Source organism: Saccostrea cucullata, unplaced genomic scaffold (genome assembly GCF_032062105.1).
Source record: "Saccostrea cucullata isolate Sc308-1 unplaced genomic scaffold, CSIRO_AGI_Scuc_v1 ctg148, whole genome shotgun sequence".
Lineage (NCBI taxonomy): Eukaryota > Metazoa > Mollusca > Bivalvia > Ostreida > Ostreidae > Saccostrea > Saccostrea cuccullata.
In genome coordinates, this window is record NW_026931262.1 from 418,016 (window position 1) to 437,620 (window position 19,605).

Here is a 19,605-nt window from a genome sequence, read left to right on the forward strand (position 1 = left end):
ATGCCAGAATTTTCAGCCTTGACCTCCCGTCTAAAATGTAGGAGAAATAGGATAAGACAGTTTGACAAATGAATAGGGATACAGCAACACAGAGTTAGAACTTCGAATAAAAAATAACAGAGATTGGAAAACAAAATAAATGACTACATCTGTTTATAAGGCCATACCAATTTCTAATATAGTTCGTCGGATTCGCCGCTTCTATTTATTACAAATGCAAATTATAATATTAAAAAAAAAAATGTCCGCGCGCGCTTCCAAAAAAAAGCCGACTACAATTTTTTTTTGCACCAAACACACAAGAACTTTGAAACTTGTATGACAGATGCGCGGGATTTATAGTGAGATTGAAGCAGTTTGTGAAGTTTTGCACCAGAACTGTTCATAGTACCAGGGGTGTGCAATTAATCCCCTGATGCCCAGGGATTTTTGGGGGTCGGGAAAGTGGTTTTCTACAAGGAGGTAGCCCGTCGGGCTAGTAAAAAATATAACTACACACGCAATACATGAAAAGCACAACCGGTATTTTAAATCGTTTTTGGCTATAAAATTCCCAACCAGTTTATATTTTCAAGACAACAATACTCCTACTGTCAATAAATCCATAATCTTATCCGTTTTGCAGAACTACCTGACTTATTTACTTCCAAAAACGATCGTTTTTTCCTAATTCGAATTTCCTCTATTCCTCCGTTTATGGTAAATACATGCAGCTATATCTTTAAATTATTTACGATCACTCAATCAACTGAAAGATAAGTGTTTTGTGACTCACATAAAATACATTTCTTTTGTTTTGAATGATTTAAGATGAAAACAAAATGAATTTAATTTCATTCTAAATGAGCTAGTGCAATGATCAGAGAAAGGGAAGATAATTTATTGAAGTTCATTTTAATTTTATTTCATAATATTTAAACACAGATTGAGAATTAAAACTTCAGTACCTGACTTTTATCAGCAATTAATTTCTTTTTCAAAGTTCAATTATTTTAATTTTTGCCCCTGTATTTGGTAACTTTGCATTTGCAATAATTATATTTTTAATTGCACAACACTGTGTACTATAGCAATGGGTACAAAGTTGTTTCATACACAGCAATTGGAAGCAGAGGAGATGTTTGAAAACATTACATTTATGAAAGTAAAGTCTTTGAAAAAAAATAAAAAAAAACAGATAAGTTCAGATTGGCATTTTGAAAACAAAATAAATGAAACCCAAAATAAAAAATAATATTAATAAAAAAACTACTTTTTATTTGTTTATAATTACAAAAGATTTAGTATCCTAGTGTTTGATAGTTAACAGACAGCTTTTCAAATAAACAAGTTTATTTAACCTTAAAACTATTTTGTATGAAAGACGTAATAAACTCAATTAAGCTCTGATATATCACAATTATTTGACTATTAAGTATGTAGATCAACATCAATATATGGGCTGTCCAGATAATACAGTTATCAAATAAACTAGCACCAGGTCCATCAGAGGCCTGTAAATTCTAACGCCACCTTCCTGTACGTTTATCTACAGGCTCCCTCAGGAGAGAGACTTCCTCTTCATTTGCAACATTTACAGCCACTCATTATTCCTATCGTCCCAAGATCTGATGCCCTGAGGTACACAAAAGGAGAAGTCCAACTCCTCCAAACATTTAGCTGTTTCTTCTCTTCTAACTCAATTTATCTTCCCCCCAAAGGACATTACTTTTCCATTTTCACATTGGCTGCCTGTTTTTGGGGTCCATTAACAACCCAGTTTTCTCTCTCTGCCCTAGCTGACAATCAACAGGCACCAATTGAATCAAATGAAGCACTTAGGTGGCCAATTAAATGGGGACTGTCTATGCTGATAACAAGATACAAACATTTATATACTGGTGTAAACTTGAACAATACTTGACATGTAATTATTTGATAAGAACATGCAGTATCCTGACTCACTTTCTGTCTATATACACAAGAATTCCAGGAAGCTGGCATCCAATCTTAGCAGACACATCATAGTATAACCAAGGCAAGCGTAATTGTGTAATTTAATTACGAGCATAATAACATAATCATCAAATATTCAGAACATTGATATTTGAGGAAAATGCTGAGTATTTCACAAAAGAGATCTATTGACATATGTTTGTTCATATTTATAGATTGTAGCTATAATAATTTTGGTTTTACACAGAACAGCAATCCTCATAATAAGTAATTAGTTAGAATAACCTCTATCATTTCAGTTGTACCAGGTATGTGACCAAGCAAAGGCTTTATTAAGTAAAAATGTTCCAATCTGCATATTTAATGACGATTACAACTGTTCAGAGATCAAATGAAGCACTATAGTCCCTATTAGAACATGCAGATTTTTAGGGGGGGGGGTGTAATTTGTAAAATTTTACTTCTATGCTCAAAAACTTCATTAATTTAAAAACCATTAAATTAAATAAATACATGATTTTTTTTATACGTTAATTAAGAAAACATATTTAATTTAAAAAAAATCATAGCAAATGGGACAGTTTAATTAATTTAAAAAATATCAAACCAGACAAAGAACTATATGCAGTATATTGCATATATATGCCCCCACAAAAGTCAAATTTTGAAAACTTCCTTAAATGTGCTGAATTCAGTAAATTGTATGAGAAATATAAATTAACAGAAAATATTATAGTGTCAAAGAAGTGTGAAAAATATTATAGTGTCATGAAGAAGTGTATTCACAATTTTTGTTTTTATGATGTCACAAACTAGTCCGATTTTATATCCTTATTAAGAAAGAGGACAAAATGGACAAGATTTCAACAATTTTAGCTTTAAAATTTATAGAGCGCAAGTTTGTTCAGGAACAATATTTACATATTTCATTGATATTATCATTCTACACATTATATCAAAATATTGAGCCTGAACACAAATGCGCTCGGTGACTTTTATTCAAAATATCAACAAAATATGTACATTTTTCTGTAAAATTCATAAAAAACTGAAATTTACCTCATGTTAAAAACGTCATTACGTACATTCATTACATTATGAAAATATTCAGTGCTTTGAAGTCAGCATATACTCCCCTGTTTAAGAACTTAATCAAATATATCTCCTTCAAAGTTTGATTTGGGGGGCAAATATTGGTTATTACCGAATAAAGTTCTTTAGAGATAAAATGTGTGTGTGTGTTTAAGGGGGAGAGGGAGGGGGTTATAGGGAGGATGCATGGGGCTGTTTAGAGAGATAATCTTTTATGAATGTCACATGTTATATGTTATGTAACCCACTCTATTATTAGTATATAGTGATATCATCACATTATATCAATACCTTTATTTATGGCATATCATTTGTTTACGCTGTGGAGTACTCTGGTGGGAGAAAAACTGGCTAGGACTTGTTGCTTCTTCTGGGCTGGTAAACAACTACATGTAAAGTGTTTATACAATGGAAACTAGTGGTCAGAATTAATACTCAATAGATCATGATTATTTCTTAACTCTCCACAGTAATCAGTATGCGATTATAGATCATGATTATTTCTCACAATAACTCTCCACGATATTTTATAAATTGTTATAAAAAGAATCAGGTAAAATATGCAATTATAAGGACAATTCATGAAATATGATTTTTAATATTACAACTTGATTTATTTCAACAAGTTGTGCCACAAGAAACTTAGCTTGCCACTTGCGCCGACATAACCCAATCAGGATATCAAGAATACATGCAAAATTTTAAATATTTTATATCGTGATATATTGCCTGCAGCATTAGTCAATGCAAAATTTTATTTCTCCTAATGCAGGAGTGATGCCAATTTGTCAGTGAATCATATTGACCTGGTAAACATGTTTACTCCAGGGACTAAAGAGTGTTTGTTTTTCTTACTCTACAATGCCCTCTTTCATGATTTCACCACAAAGTTCAAACCATACTGATTCCAGCTGATTTAAGTTTAAACATATCTGTCAATATTTTTCAAAATTTTGTCTGACTCGAGATAAAACAATTTAAAGAACTAAGCCTAATGTCGATGGATTAATGAGGGAATTGGGAGGGGGTAAATTTATCATATCATTTTTATAAATATTCATCATTAATTTACTCTTTTACCTTGTTCACAAGAGGATGTATCTGATCTTGTATTTTTTAACAAAGAGAAACTCAAAGGACTTTCATATCAATTTTCATAACAGATTTTTCCTAATTACTTTATTGTCACTCTTTAAAAAGAAGTGTGTCTCCATGTATCTTAAATTTGCAAGACCTTTAATTACAAAGGGAGAAGAAAGATGTCTTAATCTTTAGTACTGTAATATTATGTTAATTCCGTGTCTCAGACTGGAGTCTGATAGATCATCAGTTTTATTATTTCATTATAATGATATATTATAACATTAAACCCTAACCTTACTTAATGTTTAATTAAAATTATAAAAGCCAGGCCTACTAGACTTACACAATGAGATACTTACTATCATCAAGTTGGGCCATAATTATTACAACTCTCCTCTCAGAAGAAAAAATAATTATCTTCTCATTTATCTTCAACAACAAATGAACAAAGGTCTGACATGCATCTTATATATTACAGTGAAATTAAAAACCTTGATCTAAATTACTACAGAGAAATTAAAGCTTTGTTAATCCAGGTGATAACAAAACATCGGTTGTCTTTTGAACTCTTGAAAAATTGATTTCTGTAACATCTCAAATTTGTTCTGGCCTTGAACTATAAAAACAAAGCAACTTGAGAAAGTTAAAAAAAAATGTTTTTATTATTCTCTCACTGAAATTTTGAAGGCTTCAGAATACTTGAAAAGAAACTCAAATCAATAAACAGAATATCAGCAAAAATTGGTATCACAAAACAAATACATTATATACTCCAGAGTAATTTAACCACTTCCTTGAAATGGAAAATTCATTCATGCAAATTTTTCAAACCAAAGTAAAAAAAAAACTTCCAGTTTCTTGGAAATGAACCTATACTCTAAACACTTTTGAAGAGACCATCTCATATATACTGTAAACATATTACATTTGGCTGTATATTCTTTTTAGCGGCTTTGGCTGAACGCAGCAACCGCGAAATCAAGTACAACGCTAAATGTCTTGCACATGCATATACATTCACATAAATAAAACAAAGCAACTTGAGAAGCTTTAAATTCTGTTCTTTAAATTTCCCCCTTGTTATACATAATGCATGAAACTGATCATAATTTAGACATTTTGAAATCTACACTACCCCATGATCCTTCCATGGGCACTTGTGTTTCAGCCCAAACTGAGAAGAAGATTTTCAAAGATTTTTCCTATATATTTCTATGTAAAACATTCTATAATGGCCCCAACGGGGGTTATTGAATTTACACTAACCCAGAATGCTTCCACATAAGCTTCACTTTTTCTGGCCCAGTGGTTCTTGGAAGAAGATTTTCAAAGATTTTTCCTATATATTTCTATATAAAACTTTGTTCCCCATTGCCTTCCCCCCGGGGTCATTATTTGAACAATTTAGAATCTACATTATACCAGGATGCTTCCACATAAGTTTCAGCTTTTCTGGCCCAGTGGTTCTTGAGAAGAAGATTTTCAAAGATTTTTCTTATATCTTTCTATGTAAAACTTTGATACCCCATTGTAGCCCCGCCCTTCCCACGGGGGTCATGATTTGAACAATTTAGAATCTACACTATACCAGGATGCTTCCACATAAGTTTCAGCTTTTTTGGCCCAGTGGTTCTTAAGAATAAGATTTTCAAAGATTTTTCCTATATATTTCTATGTAAAACTTTGATTCCCCATTGTATCCCCCGGGGGTCATTATTTGAACAATTGAGAATCTACATTATACCAGGACACATAAGTTTCAGCTTTTCTGGCCCAGTGGTTCTTGAGAAGAAGATTTTCAAAGATTTTTCCTATATATTTCTATGTAAAACTTTGATTCCCCATTGTGGCCCCGCCCTTCCCCCGGGGGTCATGAGAAACTATACCAGGAAAAATTCAGCTTTTCTGGCCCAGTGGTTCTTGAGAAGAAGATTTTCAAAGATTTTTCCTATATATTTCTATGTAAAACATTCCCCATTGTGGACCTCCCCCGGGGGTCATGATGTGAACAATTTAGAATCTACACTATACCAGGATGCTTCCACATAAGTTTCAGCTTTTCTAGCCCAGTGGTTCTTGAGAAGAAGATTTTCAAAGATTTTTCCTATATATTTCTATATAAAACTTTGATTCCCCATTGTGGCCCCGCCCTTCCCCCGGGGGTCATGATGTGAACAATTTAGAATCTACACTATACCAGGATGTTTCCAACATGGCCCAGTACTTGAGGAGAAGATTTTTTAATACCCTATTTTTGTCTTTTCTTGATTTTTTTATGTCCCTTCATTTTTACAATTTAAATTCCCCTTCACCCAAGGAATTGCTTTGTACCAACAAAATTGGCCCAGTGGTTCTTGAGAAGAAGTCGAAAATGTGAAAAGTTTTGACAACCATGTGATCAGAAAAGCTCACTTGAGCCTTCGGCTCAGGTGAGCTAAAAAATGATGAAAAGCACACTAAATCAAATCTACGCTAACTTCTTCAAAGGTTAGTTTCCGCCAAATATCCTACATGCTAATACATTTACAGTATATAAAGAAAATGTAGCTGGCATTCCCTAATATTTAATTCAAAGGAGGTGTAGAGCATTAACAGACATCGAAAAAATCACATGAAGGTTGTTCAATTATTGAAAACTCGTAAATTCTAGAGGGAGAAAGGAAACATTAAGTTAAAAACTGTGTTCTGTATGTCCTTAAGACTAAAACTTTTAACCCCCTTCCAAATAGCATATCGGTTAGAATGTAGCTGCCCTAGCATCTTAAATGAAATCAACAATACAGATGCATCATCCTTGCATTAGTTTGATCCAGGTATAAGGCTTTATAAGAAATATGAAAAATGGAAGCAGAACAAACATCTGACCTCTAAAATCATCAGAGGTTTATAAGGTCAGGTGTATTGGAGGAGCAAGAATTAACAACATGTACATTCAGCACATTTTTACAAAAGATCTATACACATCCATATTTGACGGCCAGATAGGTTTCTTATTTCATTTTTTCTGCCAAGACAATATAATATCCCAAAAAATTTACTAGATTGAGAAAATTAGTGAGTAATTAGACCATTTTTGTGATCCAAAGCAATTTCTGCATTTCAAAGAAAGAATGATAAATCCTCTGTCTCTCGTAATTGCAGTGTTTTCTGCAAACACTCACAAAAAATGTTGTGGATCAATTAACTGACAAGAAATTTACTGTCATCTGTAAGTTTTCTCGACCGACCATATACAGCTTCTGTGACCAAAATAAACTCTCTTCAGTACCACAAACTTCTTAACAATTGATTGCAAAAAGATACGCAATTCCCTATAGAAATCTAAGTAACGTTCTGTTTAACGTTCTGTTTCATCTTCCACAATAACTGTTGACTTAGCTGCACTTCAACTGTTAGCCTTCTGTTCATTGTTTGATATCCTTCTCTACAAAGTCTTTTCAAAGAAAGAGGAAAAAATCCAATTTCAACTTCTACGAAATGTGTCAATAAAAAACTGCCTGTCACCACAACTAATCGTAATCAAAGTTTGTCAAACAGCGAGTGACTGCCGTTTCTTGAAGAATTTAATGTACATTGATTGCCCTTTAAAGAAAAACCTCACAAAAATAAACTCACAAGCAATATTACCTTAACTGGTCAGCTGGTCAGTGAGATAATTACTTCGTTAACACAATCCTGATCCTGATTGACCACCAAATGAAGACACACCACCAGTAATGTCCAGCACTTTATGAGGGTCAGTAAGCAAGGCTATTTAATAAGAGTTATTGGTTTATTTAAACAGGCCGGTGAACTATTGAGGAATTCATGACAATGCCTGCTATTGACCCTCGCTGTGTAAACTTTACAGATAAGTTAGTGGACAGTGGATGGCCAGAATCGGTTTACCTAGCTATGAGAATTAAGGTACACAGACACGAGTTCATGTACATTCACCTATACAGTGTAAAATCATCTCATTAACATTTTCGTACTCATCAGTATAAACTCTAGAGTTTAGAAATTGTTATAAAACCCAAATAACCAGAGATCAAAAAAAAGTAAAAAAAAAAAAAAAGAAGTTTTCACGTTGAAAAAAAAAGTTCTTCGATATATTAAATCTTTGGCATGTGATTTAATAAAATCTGGTTTTGGAGTTGAAACTCTATTTAATTTGCACTTGGAGTTTTTAATATCTTTAATGCCAATGAATACTGAATTCTGAAAGTAACTTTAATCCTTAAAGATTTTTTTTTTAAAAATCTACATTGACTGTAGTCAGCACTCAAAAGAATATTCATCTTCCACAATGATTTAAAAAAACACATTAACCAATAAAAACATCAGCAAGGAATCAATATAATCTCAGCAAGGAAGTAAGAGTAGCCATTTTGTCTTTTATTGGGTCATTGACTTCCAGGTAATCTGTGCAAAAATGTCAAAAAGTAGGTCAGTGGTCAAACAAGGTGTCTGTGGCCAAATAGAGCTGAGTGGTAGAGTGCTGGTCTGAATTTCAGCAGCTTTGGGTTTAAATCCTCAAGTGGTCCTTTGCATTTTCATTATCCGCAATCTAATAACCAGCATCAATCTATGCCTAAATGCCTAATGTCTGAATGATGGGACAAGCTATTCCACTGCATTCAGTTCTCAGAAGAAAGTAATTGTTATATTGTTGATATTGATTCTAGCAGTGCTTCTGAAAGTTTCATTAAAAATGGAACTTGCACCAAAAATTAAAACAAACTCCCAGAAGATCTGTATCTGATGAACCAAGTTAATTACATATAATCATGAAATACTAGAAAAATTAGTACAACTCGACCTCAACAATCCCTTGAGAAAATCTCCCACCAAAAAACATGAGACAAACAGGCCCCAGGATCATGAAAGATCTAAGCTATTAGTCAAAAACTTTATCTTGCACTGAAATTTTGTAGAAGTCAAATGGAGCAAAAATGAAATTATATTATTTTAAATTGCACTACCAAAGTGCTGACTCTTAGCTACAAATGTAGATATTGTATGTCTATTACTTATAAACATCATACAGATGATTGAAAATTTGACTTTTGAAGTTGAAAAGTCAAAGTCTGCTTCATGATCTTCAGGCCTGAACAACAGACGAGCCCATGTAAAATCATGTAAGCTTTATAAGTAGAAAACAGTTGGATAGGAAATTATGATGATAATTGATAAGAAAAACCTGAAAATGACATGAGACACAACCAGATATAATCTAAGCAGGACATTATATATACCACAGCCCAACTCAATACCAGACAGTGGGTAGCTACTCTCAAAAGGACAATGTCACAGCCCATCTCTGTATATGACAGACATTGGGCAGTTATTCTCAACATGACAACATCATAGACCATTTTAATACCAGACAGTGGGCAGTTACTCTCAGTAGGATAATGTCATAGCCCATCTCTGTATATGACAGACACTGGGCAGTTATTCTCAACATGACAACATCATAGACCATTTTAATACCAGACAGTGGGCAGTTACTCTCAGTAGGATAATGTCATAGCCCATCTCTGTATATGACAGACACTGGGCAGTTATAGCCCATATCAATACCAACATGACAACATCATAGACCATATCAATACCAGACAGTGGGCAGTTACTCTCAGTAGGATAATGTCATAGCCCATCACAATACCAGACAGTGGACAGTTACTCTCAGTAAGATAATGTCATAGCCCATCACAATACCAGACAGTGGACAGTTACTCTCAGTAGGATAATGTCATAGCCCATCTCAATACCAGACAGTAGGCAGTTACTCTCAGTAGGATAATGTCATAGCCCATCACAATACCAGACAGTGGACAGTTACTCTCAGTAGGATAATGTCACAGCCCATCACAATACCAGACAGTGGGCAGTTAATCTCTGTAGGACAATGTCATAGTACATCACAATGTATATCTCAGATACTGGCATAGCCCATCTCAATACCAGACAGTAGGCAACATAACAACATCATGTCACCATTTTAATACCAGACAGTGGGCAGTTACTCTCATTAGGATATAATGCCATAGCCCATCACAATACCAGACAGTGGGCAGTTACTCTCAGTAGGATAATGTCACAGTCCATCACAATACCAGACAGTGGGCAGTTACTCTCTGTAGGACAATGTCATAGCCCATCACAATACCAGACAGTGGACAGTTACTCTCAGTAGGATAATGTCATAGCCCATCTCAATACCAGACAGTGGGCAGTTACTCTCAGTAGGATAATTTCATAGCCCATCTCAATACCAGACAGTGGGCAGTTACTCTCAGTAGGATAATGTCATAGCCCATCTCAATACCAGACAGTGAGCAGTTACTCTCAGTAGGATAATGTCACAGTCCATCACAATACCAGACAGTGGACAGTTACTCTCAGTAGGATAATGTCACAGCCCATCACAATACCAGACAGTGGACAGTTACTCTCAGTAGGATAATGTCATAGCCCATCACAATACCAGACAGTGGGGAGTTACTCTCAGTAGGACAATGTCATAGTACATCACAATACCAGACAGTGGGCAGTTACTCTCTGTAGGACAATGTCATAGTACATCACAATGTCATCAGGTGGACAGTGTCATAGCCCATCACAATACCAGACAGTGGGTAGTTACTCTCAGCAGGACAATGTCATAGCCCATCACAATACCAGACAGTGGGCAGTTACTCTCAGTAGGATAATGTCATAGCCCATCACAATACCAGACAGTGGGCAGTTACTCTCAGTAGGATAATGCCACAGTCCATCACAATACCAGACAGTGGGCAGTTACTCTCAGTAGGATAATGCCACAGCCCATCACAATACCAGACAGTGGGCAGTTACTCTCAGTAGGATAATGTCACAGCCCATCACAATACCAGACAGTGGGCAGTTACTCTCAGTAGGATAATGTCATAGCCCATCACAATACCAGACAGTGGGTAGTTACTCTCAGTAGGATAATGTCACAGCCCATCTCAATACCAGACAGTGGGTAGTTACTCTCAGCAGGACAATGTCATAGCCCATCACAATACCAGACAGTGGGTAGATACTCTCAGTAGGACAATGTCACAGCCCATCTCAATACCAGACAGTGGGTAGTTACTCTCAGCAGGACAATGTCATAGCCCATCACAATACTAGAAAGTGGGCAGTTACTCTAAATTGGACCAATGGACAGAAATCTTGTTACCTGAGGCAGTGGACATGGATCCCACTAAGTTAATAACCTACTAAATTACACTAGCTTTCACTGTCTTTAGAAGTTTGTCAACAAATAAGTGCACTAAACAACTGTGTGGCTGTACCTAACTTTAAAAATTTCACAAGTACATTGTTTTATCATCTTCGATTATACTAAATAATCTGTAGAAACCCAGCCCTAACCAAGACAATTTAAATCACTTTACAATTAACCAGTCTAACTATTGTAAATTATGCATACCCCCTCTCCCCAATCAATTACCTCATTAGTGAAATCATAAAAGTAGCATACCAAAGGCTTATTATTTGCAAGAATTAGGTTTAAACATTTATATCTATAAGTATACACAAAAATTAGTCAAGGAAAGAATAAATGGCAGAGTATATAAGTAAGATTATATTGCTATCAAAAATCAGTAGATTTACAGTATCTTACAAGTAAAAAAAGATTATAAACAGCTTAAATATGAACACTTTAAGAAACTAATCCTAGTCATCTAAAACAATATTGCTGCTAAAAGAAGTACATTGACACAGACTTTAAGTTTGCAAGATATTAATTTCTATAAAAGAGGTAAAGTCCACAACAGTAAAAGGCCAAGTTGTTTGTGAAGATTCTTCAAATTGTTAAATGTCAGAAAAAATCATTAAATCGACTATTAATTTCACTAACATAAACTCACCTTAGCCATTGCATTTAAATAACCATCCAGAAGTTTGATAAAAATATTTTTCCTAGACCATCTTCTCCAAAGATGTGCGATAAAATTAACAAAAGTTCCTGGTGATCAATATGAAGCCTGCAGAGAGGAACAATATGAAAAGACAACTACAGTTACGGCAAGACAAAGCTCCGAACGGAATCCTGTGTTGTCCAGGAACCGATGGCAGGAGCAGACATGCTAACTCCGATCCTTATATCTCGATTACATAAAGTTAACCTGTTTACATACAGTTCAATCCACCTGAGAAAATTGGCACTGTAAGTTTTTCCTTCCCTTTCACTAAAGATTTTATTGATAAAATCATGTTCCTTTTGGGCTATATTGGTTTTCATCCAAAAACATATTGACGGAAATGGATGGAAGTGGTTTATACATTGATGGCTGTCTCTCTCAGCCCAAGAACAACAATAGAAGCTATCACAATAAGAAGAATCATAACTTCATAACTTCTGGCTGTCAGCTTCTAATTAGCACTGTGTTAACATACATTTCTGCACAAAATATTCCAGAAATCTGCACAAAATATTCAGGAAATCTGCATAAAATATTCTGAAAATCTCCTGTACAAAATGTTTGGGAAATCTTCAAGTTGATTTCCATAGAAGAAGTTGATTGTAAAAACAAAATGGCATCAATAAAGATGTGTATATAACTCACTCAGCAGCCAGTGGCTAATTTACTATTGAGATTTATAAACATTTCTTATTGTCATGCTGCAATAAAACCAAAACAACAAGCAAATTTTTTTATTGTCATGACATATTGTGTCTAATATGAACATCCTATCATATGTCATTTCATAGAAAAAAAATTGTTTTATACCGTTAAAAAGTTATGGCCAAAGATAACATTTTTTAAAAGTAGGTGCAAAGGTTCAAAGGGTCAAAGTTGTGATGTAGGATTTATGTGAATATTCAAAAGTTGTGGTCAAGGTAAAGTTTTTACATAAGTACGTAAATCTTTAAGGTCAAGGTCAAAACAAAGTTGTTGGAAAAGAGCAAATGAAATACATCAAAAACAATTTATGTCAAGGTCTTATATAACAAAAAGATCAACATCCCATCGTTCAAAAGTTAATGGTCAAGATATATCAAAACAAGGTGGTCAAGCATGAAATGTCTATTTTGTTTTCTATTACTGTTTAAAAACAAGGTTAAAGTTTTTAAAAAGTGCAAGGTCAAGGTCAAAGGGTAAAAGTTCTTGGTATTTCTCACAAGGATTGAGAGAGCCATCCTCACCATTCAAAACTTATGGTCAAGGTTAACGTTTTTTCATAAGTACGTTAATCTAAATCAAATTAACACAAACATTAATTATTGTTTGATCAAAAGGGCTATGAAATTTTGTGTATGGGTCCTATACAGTTTTTTCAGAAAGATCTTGCAAGGAATACACATGTGAAATATGAAAGTTTTCTAAATAAAAAACATGACTGACAAGCATACAGGTAAAATATAAGTGATGCACTAGTAAATACAGTAAAACAGGGAAAAGAGCAAATTGCATAACAATTTATCTTATATAACATCAACATCCCATCTGATATATCAAAACAATAGCATAACTATTTTGTTTTCTTTACAAACTTTCTTGCTCTGGGGTTCTTCCTACTGTTGAGAGAGCCAAGAAAGCTTCAGTATATCAAATTAACCCATTAATTATTGTTTGATGGGCCATGATTTGCCTATACAGTTTTTTCAGTGCAGATATATTTTTCTGCAGAAACATGCCAAAGCATACAGGTAAAATATAAAGCACATCAAAGAAGTAAATGACAAACCAAGAAATCTGTACAATTTTGGCAACTTCTGTCCTCCCCAAAGATTGACCATGTGTTTCTGAAAGTTTTCAGGTTCAATACAGGTTTTGCACAGGTGTTACAGGTTCAATACAGGTTTTGCACAGGTTTTACAGGTTCAATACAGGTTTTGCACAAGTTTTACAGGTTCAATACAGCTTTTGCATATAGGTTTTACAGGTGGCAACAAGAGAGTTTTAGAAGAGCATCAAATACATGATGAATAAATGCCTCATTTAGAACAGAATTAAAGTAATTGCATAAATGCACAACACCAGGAGACACCTCTTCAGCCAATATCCTAATGGTTATAATATGGACCAATGCCATTATATAAGCCCTCAGAATCTGCATGCCAAGGACAAGTTTTTTCTCTATCAAATCTTGAATCCCATAGAAGAGTCTGTAAACTGAAGTGACTGACTATCAAGGTGGAACTATCCACACATCTGAATGACATCTGTTGCATTTCCAATAATTTCTGCAGTTGGGGTCTGTTTTATCAGGGTTTTTATAATGTGTGCAGCAATAACTGAGTGAAGTTCTATTTTTTGTGTCAGTAATCCCTAATACTTGGATGTTGACCTTCCCTATCCCTATTTGTTTTTATCAAACTACTGACTACATCAGCCTTTATCTATTTTATCAATACAAGAATTTTATCATGCCTCATATAATTTTTTTTAATAAACACAAAAAAATGTATATACTTTCATACAAAATAAATTAAAACTTTTATTCATGCCTATAATATTTCTGGTTAAATACTAATGATTCTAGAGCAAAATAAACAAATGGTATAAACTAGTGAGAAACAAACCATATTATAACATTTGATTACAAATTCCATTTGTTCCAAAAAAAGTGACAGCTAATTAATACACAATTTCTTTAGCAATTTTGGATGCACTGACTAAGAAATAAATCTGTTATTGTCAATTACTTAAAACTGTACTGTCTTCCATAATGTAAACCTGCTAAATGCCATTTCAAATTACAATACTTTTAAAAATGAACTGCTTTTTTTTAAGTCAGAAAATATTCATATATGAGGTTCCAGATACAAAATATTTGGCAAATTTTCCTTGAAATTTCCCTCTTGGGATCCAGTCCCTCAGTCTTTTCAAATTAACTTGTACAAATAAAATATTACATAACACACTACAGAAAATGAACAGTTGATTACCAAATTATAAGTTTAATTTCCTCCCTGCATCTCATTAGAAAAAGACATTGTCTATAATTAACAGTATATAATTAATTAACTAAAAATAACCCAATCCAAAATTTTCTCTTCTTTCTTACCTTATTTTCAAATTATGACACAGAGTATGAACCTCTCTATATTTACAACAAACAGTATATCCACCTCTAAGCCAGAAAAGATATAAATCAATGGTATAAATTAAAATAATTTAACCTCAGTCAATTACAGCAACTACCAGCTTCAAAGTCCTGGTAGTCATGACAAAAGCCATACAGTGTGCATGCTTTTTTTTTTTATATCTGTGACGGATGATGTAAGAATAGTACATGTACATTATCAGACGTTCACTATTCACGAACTGCTAAAGGCATTCATGTTAAAGAAGACCTAGCCTCCCCCACTTTTCCTCTTTTACACTTCTTTGACTGATGTGACTGACAAATTAACAGACTGATGTCACTCAAAAAATTGATTAATAATGTTAATTAAAATAGCTGACTGGCCACAATTTTTTTTTCATCTTTGGCAGTATGCCTTTTGCTCTACTCCATTTATTTCTTCAAGGTGACCACAAATAAATGTAGATTATAGCTGAGGCCAATATTCTGAAGAACCTTGACCCCCTAGATTTACTTCAGTTCACAGACCCAACACAGACTAACGCTAGCTCTTGGGGGACAACTCTGCCAAGCTTGAGGCAGAAATACTCAGATCAAAGGGAGATCACTACTTCAGCTTTCTTCAAGCACAGAGTGCAAAATGGAATGTCTGCAATATTTATCCTTTGTGAATTTAAAAAAACTGGCAAGAGTATATCCCATTACACAACTTCATACTGCATGACTAAACAAGATTCTCAAAGATAAGAACTGCCTTGTTTATCAGGATAAAAGGTGCTGTGTAGACTTACAATCACACAATAAAGGTTTGATGGTTATATTCTATTTGCCCAAGACACTGTGCCAATATATCCTTTGATATGTACATATTGAGAACAGTTTCTATATATATAGTGTCATTTAATTTCCTACAAAAGGTCGTATTAAAAAGGCACTATTTGTTTTTAAAAAGACATCACAATGTAAACACATAAAAACAAATACTCTACAACATATTCAAATGCATTCCCTCTTCTGCATTTTCTTGAGCTTTGAATACTCTTTGTATTTTGGGAATTTTTTTTATTTTTTTTTTATTTTTTTTTTTTACATTTCAGTGACCTTACTTAACCTTGCAGATCAATACTAGATTGAAATGATCGAACACACTTGATTTGTTGAAGAGAGGTGAAAAAAAATTCTCCTAAATTTCTCCACTATTTTTAAAATGCCTCAATATAGAACCTTTCTTTTGAAGCAGAAGTGTCAAAGAATGGTCTTATAATAAAACTAACTGCTTTACGTCTCCTATAAAACCCTCATCTACCCTCATACCATAGGTACCATATAAATGTTAACATGTCTAAGTATAATTCTAGTTGAAGGACTTTTTGAGATCTTGCCAAGTGTGGCTTCTCTACAAGTTGTCATTACATTCTTCACTATGAGAAGGGAGGGATGCTGGCTTGCAATATGTACAAGTAAAGCTCTCCCTGGTACCTCTACAAGTTGTCATTTCATTCTTCATTTATATGAGAAGAGAAGGATGCTAGCAGGCAATATATATGTACAAGTAAAGCTCCCCTTGATGATGATGAGATGAGCCTGATATCTCATGATTCAGTAGTTAGAACGCTGATCAAATACATGAAATGATTAAAACTGCTCTGGCCTCATATTTATCATGATTTTTCTTATAAACCTCAGGTTTTAGATCACAAGTCATTACTATCATTAATGACCTTTTTAATTTGACTCTTTTATCTCTTTGCATCTCGATGTCTGGAATTAACATAGGAGCTGGGATTATTTTTTTGGCAGGTGAATGGTGCTGCCTCCTCTAAGCCTAATGAATTATCAGCCACTCACACTAACACTGTAGGTGTAAGGATATCTTAGGCGATCATAATTTGATTTTTAGTTTTACGGATTTTTTTTCAAGAAATGTCAAGTCGGAGGACGGAAAAAAAAAAAAAAAAAAAATACAAAATAATACCGGTCAAAATAGCCGAACATTTTTTTGGGAAGGGGGGGGGGGGGGTGAAGCTACAACAACCTTTTGCACAAAAAAAAGTCACACATTTCACTGTAGTATAAAAATATATAACAAAAGAACAACTTACAAGATAAATTATTTTTTTAATGATATTAATACATATTACATGTAGTTATTTATAAAAATTACAACTTTTTATTCAAACATTGTTTAATATGAGTACCATGCAATTTTTTGAAATTATAAAAAATTATGTTCTTCTCAGTATAGTTTGCATGTTCATTAAGAGTGTCATTTGAATATGATATTATATTCAGAGCAAATATCAAAGTTTTAATAATTTGGCAATTAAACAAATTAATAAGACCAGAATTCACAGCTTTGAACTGATGGATTAATGGATTTTTCTCATTATAAAGGAGCAAGAGAACTGTTTCTTGGGTTTAATACAGATTGAAATTGAAAGAAATAGAAGTAGTCAAAACTTAATATTTTATACATTTTTTTAAAATAACATGCATGATCTAGTGTGAATGAAATACATGGATTCTTAGATCCTTAATTCTTTCTTTTACTCTCAGTACATTTGATATCAAAGCATTATTGTAGTTATGTTCCAATATGCTAATTTTATATTTTAAAATTAAGTAACTTTATTACCCTGTTTAGCTACGTTAATTCAAAGAAATCTTCTAGAGGTACTGTCAAGTTGCTCTGCAGTTTCAAGGGCTTTTATATGCTGATGTTGACATAGGATTTGCAAAGTCACTGAATCTCATTATCCGGTGTTCCCATGTTTTATTAGCTACCATGTGTTGCTTTCAACCTCGTTAAATTAATAATAAAGTACTATTGTTCATGTCTGTCCTGATCACCGTATTATTTATGGAGGAATTGTTTTGTTTTAGGTGCATAATGATATAAACTTATGCAGCAAAGTATCAAGTAAAATTTTATTTACCGTCCTTTTTTGCAAAAAATCTGGCATCTCTGTCTTTGATAATATACACAGCAGTTACAGCTGCAATTATCTGCTAGCACAGTTGACACTTGATGATTACCTGTTATCAGTGGCAATAAACAGATTAGCTAACGATAAACACTGCAATGAGACTGCATGACCTCCATTTTTGTGTTGACATGTCGGTATTTTACAAATGAAGTAGGTAAAAAATCATGGATTTTTTCAGACAGCAATTTAAAAAAAATATTGGGAGACGTGTGATGGGGAGGGTTGAACTTCAGTATTTCGAAGTTGACAGCCAATATCATTCTACCATTCTGCATATGTGTATTTTTAGTGTCTAAAACTGATTTGCTTTTATAAAACACAGGTTTGACACGAGTCAAATCTTTGGAAAAATTGAATTTTTTTTTTTTTTTGAAATGCAAATTTTTTGGATCCGTAAAATAAAAATCAAGGTTTGCCTGTATTTAAAATTTTGAACAGTCACATTGTAAGAGAGTTGAAATTCATCATTACTTAAGTGTAATATATAACAAACATATTAATTTATATTTTATACAGTGAAACCTGTATAATCCAACATAAACTGGAAGACAAATTTCATGTCCAAACAGTCTAATTAGACAGTGTCCAGAAACTTGGAAAATTATAGTAAAATGGGAAAGAAATTTAATTTATATTTCACATAAGGCCAGTTTTCACTAAATAAAACAAATTGACCACATGAATATTTTATATAGCACCAGCCATTTCACAATTGATAAATTAATAACTATTTTGAATCAAACTTCTAAAGCTGAGATGTTTTAAGTTAGCCATTAAGTTTGAGTTAGTTACTCAATTCTGATATCAAATATCTATAGCCTCATGTTTTCTACCCAGTGTTTTTAACATGACAAAAATAAATACTGGTGCTGTATATGGTTTTCACCATAAAGTAACATCAGGAGTTTTTAAACTTAAAAATCTGGCACCTGCAAACACAGCAGTTAAATTACTTAACAAACTATAAGGGTTGCTAGAGCATGAAGAAGATAAACAGTGAGGAAACTTGAGACCCATGGGCCTTGACTGTAGTCTGATCAATGTACTACTAGATTACATGGAATTTTCACCTGCATAAAAAGAGCTATTAAGACAATTCAGTATAGTTGAACTTCAGTATTTCCAACACCAATATCATGAATCTATCTTGGATAGTGGAAGTGATTTAAAAGTTGGAACCTTTCAAGTATTAAAACCTTGATAATATCTCAAATCTTCGGAACATCTTGAAGTTTTTTACTTGGTCCCATGATTTTGGATATCAAGGTTTGCCTGTATTTACAATTTTGAACAACCTTAAGAGAGTTAATTCACTACCGAGTTTTATTGCACATGTCCAATGTTAGGTCACTGACTAAGAGCTAGGAATGATCACAGTTTTAGCCAACTTAAGAACAAGGTTTAATTAATATTTTGCTCTAAACATCAAAATTAAAAAGACCACAACCTTCTC

At 33.4% G+C, this 19,605-nt stretch overlaps 1 protein-coding gene across 6 annotated transcripts in view; it reads right to left on the reverse strand.

The window, feature by feature from the left end:
- LOC134232016 (uncharacterized) overlaps window positions 1-19,605 on the reverse strand; it is a 72,395-nt gene that overhangs the window by 38,084 nt on the left and 14,706 nt on the right. Inside the window, exon 1 of one of the 6 annotated variants that reach the window (XM_062713983.1) lies at window positions 12,000-12,562. The exons of the other annotated variants lie outside the window; for them this stretch is intronic. Coding sequence (XP_062569967.1) covers window positions 12,000-12,008 — 9 coding nt within the window. The 5' untranslated portion in view covers window positions 12,009-12,562. Of the gene's footprint in view, window positions 1-11,999; window positions 12,563-19,605 lie in introns of those variants that run through there. 6 annotated transcript variants of the gene reach the window in all.